Below are 5,051 nucleotides of genomic sequence, written 5' to 3' on the forward strand. Positions count from 1 at the left end.
GCTTCTGGTTTTACCCAACACTCACAGACTCGCTTCGGTGTTGCTCATATAGTTCCCCAAAAACAGAAAAGAAAATGTTTTCTTTCCATCTCATGCCTTCATGTTTAGCCTTAGGGTTGGACATTCTGGGTTCAACCAAATCCGGCGTGTACCCCGGTTCTAGCCACCAAACTAAGCCGGCGCGATAGACTTCGGGAACAGGATAAACAGAGAGATAGCTGTCCTGATCCCGGGAAGGTCTCGTTAGCCCATCACCCATTCCGCTGGTCGCACAATAGCTTCCAGCTGCTCTGGTGAAGATGCAACCTTGGGTCACGCAGGAATCAAGGGATCAGCAGAAGTGAAATGTCAAGACGCTACACGAGCGAGCAGATGTCGCACTTGCGACTCAATCGCTCGTGATCCCTAAAGTGTATTTTACTGACAAGTGACGAATGCTAGCACATGTTCCTCGCTGGTTCTTTGTTGTCAAGTCAAGATTCAAGACGACTGCCATGAGACGTTGCCACAAGGTTTCGCTAGCTGGTGCTTTGAGAACCTCCTCTTTGTTGTCCTGAACTCCATCCTGTCCGACCACAAACAAACCGAGTGATATTTTTAGCCTGTTTGTCCCAAGGTCCTTGGCATAATCGATTAAAAACAAAACAAAACGGAAAGATGAGCGGGAAGAAAGATGAGCCGTCATCCCGACGCCTTTGTGTCAGACGGCGTCCGGCGTGTCGCTGTAATCTATGAGCGCATTTGAGGTCTGTGACGTGAAGGGACATTTATCACTTTGCCCCAAACCCCCCCCACTGCCACTTCCTACTCGATCTTGTGGCAGGGCAGTCCTAGCGGAAGAATTTCAATGCTATGCATCACGATGGATGCGGTCTCTCACCGTCAATTCGTCATGTCTGCTTTGCGTTTTGGACTCGCAAACGGTGTGTCATTGCCAAATGTTTCACGCTGTCAAAAGGGCACAGGAGTGATAACGGGTTGAAACAATAACGCCGAGGATTCCGTTGTGTTCTACTGTTTGAGAGATTGAATGGAGCAGGACGAGGTGGAAATGACCTTGCGATGAAGGGACGAGCCCCTTTTGTTCTTCACAAATCTTAATACCTCGTCGGTTGTCTTACGGCAGACAGCGTGTCCTTTTGATTTCACGTCTGTTTTTTCTTTTTTTTTTTTTTTTTTTTTAGCAAGTGAAAGCCATAGAGAGATTCATGCGGCGTTTGGAATTCCATCTCAGCAAGGTGTTTTTGAATGATTCAACTCCTAACTATATCTTATACAGGTTATGGTTATTTCCATTCAGTGTGTGTGAAACCGTGTTGTCTTGTAGGTGGAGGAGCTATACGATGCTTACTGCATACAGCGGCGGCTCCGAGATGGAGCAAGTAAAATGGTGGCAGCTTTTAACTCTGCCACTGGGAGCAAAGAGGCCAGGGAGAGCTTGAGTGAGGCCAGCAGGGGCTTTAGGGAATGCACGGAGGTGAGTTACTAACCCTAAGTCAGTGTACTGGGTTCAATTTTTGGGGAAATATATTTGCTTGATGTTAACAGTCATGTTGGTTTGCATGCAGCACATGTGCTCGCTTGAGAGCGAACTGGAAAGCCACATGGGAGAATTTCATGTCAAGATGAAGGGTGAGTGACTCATTTTGTGAACTCATCACTTTCACTTCCTTCTCTTCATAGCAATATTTTTTCATTCATTTTGTAGGTCTTGCTGGTTTTGCACGGCTGTGTGCGGGTGACCAATATGAGGTAAAAAGAAAAAAAAAATCAACAATAAAACACACTCAATGCATGCATTCATTTTTGAAAAGTCTTAATTTGGTTACTTCCTGAAATTCTGGTATTTTTTTGGACTATAAGTCACTCCGGATTATAAATTTCCCCAGTCAAAAACTGCGTCCTGAAGAAGGAAAAAAAACAATATGTCACTCTGGACTGTAAGTCGCATTGGGGGGAAAATTTATTTTACAAAAATTGAGACCAAAAACAGTAGAGTCGAGATCAGACCCCAAAATCCCAGTTACCCAATCGTGGGTGTGTTTGGAAATACACTCCAAGCACGCACTGCTTCACTCCAACAGTTCAGAAACACATGGCGATGTTCAAATGTGCCGTTTGGTTATTCAGATGGCCCAAAAAGAGTTCTGGAGCCCAGTGGGTCAGGCAGAATAGACAGAAACAGTTCAAATTCAAGAGCTGGTTTAGAACACGGGTGTCAAATTCAAGGCCTGGGGGCCAGAGCTGGCCTGACACATCATGCAATCAGAGATGGGATTTGTGTGTGTATGCGTGCAAAATATAGTAATTGAAATTGACATCCAAAATGAGTCTGGTACGTTGTATTACAAAACGTTTTACTTTTATATAAAAAAAAAAAAAATCATTATCCAGCCATCCATTTTCTGTAGCCCTTGGTTTCTAGGGTCGTCAGTGAGCTGTAGCCAATCCCGTCCAACTTTGGGCAAGAGGCTGCCTACAGCAAATCACAGGGCAGATCTTGACATTGATGTCCTCATGATCAGAATCTTGCCTTTTCACCTTTTTGGCTGGCAAAATATGAGTGTTCTATTGCTTTATAGTGAGTGTATGTTGGTGTCCATTTAGCCTCTAAATCACTCCAACAATCAATATTTTGAGGTTTATATCAAGGTCTTTGTATTGAATGTGAGAGGTGCTGTGAATGAAAAGGGCGAACTATTCCCTCATTTGCCAGGTGCTCATGCGCTACGGGCGTCAACGCTGGAGGCTTCGAGGACGCGTGGAAGTCAGCAGCAAACAGATGTGGGACAGCGAAGACTACATTTTCCTGCCTCTCGTCGCTGAACTTTTGTCAATCAAGGTAAGTGCCTAATGGGACGTGTATTAATATTTACGTCCACCAGGGAATTTCTGTTTTCCTTAGTGCAATGTTCCCCATTCAGTTGGCTTTGTACTTCACATGGGATTTTGGTCACCAACCACACATTAGTGACATCATAAACATGATCACTTTTCAGTTGGATGTTAAGATGTTCAAAGGCTTCTAACCCCGTCCTTCCAAAAATTGGGGGAAATGTTATGGTTCTTAAGCGTTTAGAAATATTAGGAAAAAGTAGTATGATCTGTTTCACTCAGTAACATCGCATGCATGCATGCGTGCGAGCGCACACACACACACACACACACACACACACACACACACACACACACACACAAATACCATTCTGATTGCATCACACATTTAGCTTGGGATTTTAAAGACGTATTTGATTTGACAATTTTAACACACACTCACAGAAAAATACTGGTGATGTATCGCTGGCATTGGGTCAAAACCCCCGATGTCCAAATTTGTTCAGTTTCCGATTTTTTTCACAAATTGATACTGTTGCTCAGTCCCCACATGGGTATGTCATCTTTTCAAATTGTTGACCAAACGAAAGTGATGGTATCTTTTGAAGAGAAGGTTTCCGCCTGATGCCAGCGATATGAAGGCTCCGTCACATCAAAAACAAGGAATTTCTCATGGGGCACTGCTATGATTGATGAATCTGTTGGAACGCTCCAGTGATTGGGCCAATTCACAGAAAAGTTGCGGTAACTGGAGGAAATTGCAAGCTTGTGCAAACAGTAATTCACGGTGGTTGGTTTATTTTGCATGAATTGTTGCGATTACCACATCTTCAACTGTTAGCTCTCATTGGGCCAAGTTGTAATGGTTGGATTTTATTTCGGACCTCCTTGTATTTTATGTTATTTTGGATCGAGTTAATTCCATAACCAGCTCAAAGAGGAAAATACAAAATGAAACAGCCTCCCATGGCTGACTTTTATTTTCAGGTGACAGAGCTGAAGAGTCTGGCCAATCACGTGGTGGTGGGTAGCGTGTCCTGCGAAATGCTCGACCTGTTCTGCCCACTCCCCCAGACGCTTGCTGTGGATATTAACGACCTGGGAACAGTTAAGCTGAACTTGGAAGTCACATGGAGGTAATTACACTTGCAATATGCACGCACCCTTTAGTCACTCAACGTAACTCTATATAAAGTCATCATATTTCTTCCAGTCCTTTTGATAAGGATGACCAGACATCGTCCTGCAGTACCGTTTCCAAACGTCTGTTGTCCAATCAGAGCCCTCCAGACACGCCCTCCATGCGGGAACAAGTGTTTTATGTGAGTCAACACGAACTCTCCCATGTCATCATTCTCCATTTAAACCTGTTTCCTCGCCGGCCACTTCATCTGGTGCACCTTATATGATCCATTCAGTGCAGCTTCAAATTTGACTTTGCTGTTGGTCTGTCATTCTAGTTAATGTGGTAGCTAGCTGCTAGCAGTGTTTAGCCACGCTGCTTTGAACAGAGAGGTGCCTAAGACACTGTTGCCCCACTATATTGTGCTTCACTTTGCGCTGTCCCGTTACATCATGGATCTTTTTGATTGTCTATCTTACTTGTCCATCACGGAACTTCCTACTACAAGGTGGAAATCTGTCATGAGAGTCACAGTTGCTGATGCGTCTCCCTGTGTATAAAAATGAAAACACGTTAAAATGTGGAACACTTGCACGGAGCTGACACGCAAGGACTCCAACGCAGACTCGTTTGCCAATGTTGCGCCACACTACGAGGCCCCGCCTCTTAAAGGCAAACATATAACACAGAGATACAACAGTATGTACAGTACAGTATTTTCTTTACAATATATGCTTGCCATTATTTTTCTTTGTGTTGAACTACGTTTACAATGTACATAAAGTGAATTTTAAGGCATTTAAATTAGGTTTTAGTGTGTGGGTAAAATGATGTTATCCCTAATCATTTAAAATAAGGACAAACCTTTCAGTATGATTCAGTGAGGTTTAACGGTACTGTAAACTACAACCAAATTCATCAATATGTTGCATAATTCATAAATGTTAAAAGCATCAGTCAACTAAACATTGTTCGAGTGTTTTCCCAGCTATATTGCGGGTCATCGTGGGCGCCTACACTATACTGTTCGTGTGTGTGTGTGTGTGTGTGTGTGTGTGTGTGTGTGTGTGTGTGTGTGTGTGTGTGTGTGTGT

The 5,051-nt window shown here is 43.6% G+C and overlaps 1 protein-coding gene across 1 annotated transcript; it reads left to right on the top strand.

Moving 5' to 3' along the window:
- The first annotated feature begins 1,160 nt into the window (after positions 1 to 1,160).
- LOC109528921 (protein FAM65A-like) lies at positions 1,161 to 4,627 on the top strand. The gene is made up of 7 exons (XM_019891992.1): positions 1,161 to 1,238; positions 1,328 to 1,477; positions 1,569 to 1,632; positions 1,709 to 1,752; positions 2,717 to 2,842; positions 3,823 to 3,971; positions 4,049 to 4,627. The coding sequence occupies exons 1-7, from the start codon at positions 1,209 to 1,211 to the stop codon at positions 4,242 to 4,244; spliced, it is 759 nt and encodes a 252-aa protein (XP_019747551.1). The 5' UTR covers positions 1,161 to 1,208; the 3' UTR covers positions 4,245 to 4,627.
- Positions 4,628 to 5,051: the final 424 nt, after the last annotated feature.

This window comes from Hippocampus comes, unplaced genomic scaffold, assembly GCF_001891065.2.
Source record: "Hippocampus comes isolate QL1 unplaced genomic scaffold, H_comes_QL1_v1.1 scaffold953, whole genome shotgun sequence".
Lineage (NCBI taxonomy): Eukaryota > Metazoa > Chordata > Actinopteri > Syngnathiformes > Syngnathidae > Hippocampus > Hippocampus comes.

What these genes read in the sequence shown, in the direction of transcription:
- LOC109528921 (XM_019891992.1), top strand. Translation starts at nt 1,209, where the DNA reads ATGCGGCGTTTGGAATTCCATCTCAGCAAG. An exon ending in GCTTTAGGGAATGCACGGAG is followed by an intron (nt 1,478 to 1,568) that starts GTGAGTTACTAA and finishes GTTTGCATGCAG; the next exon opens with CACATGTGCTCGCTTGAGAG. An exon ending in GTGCGGGTGACCAATATGAG is followed by an intron (nt 1,753 to 2,716) that starts GTAAAAAGAAAA and finishes CTCATTTGCCAG; the next exon opens with GTGCTCATGCGCTACGGGCG.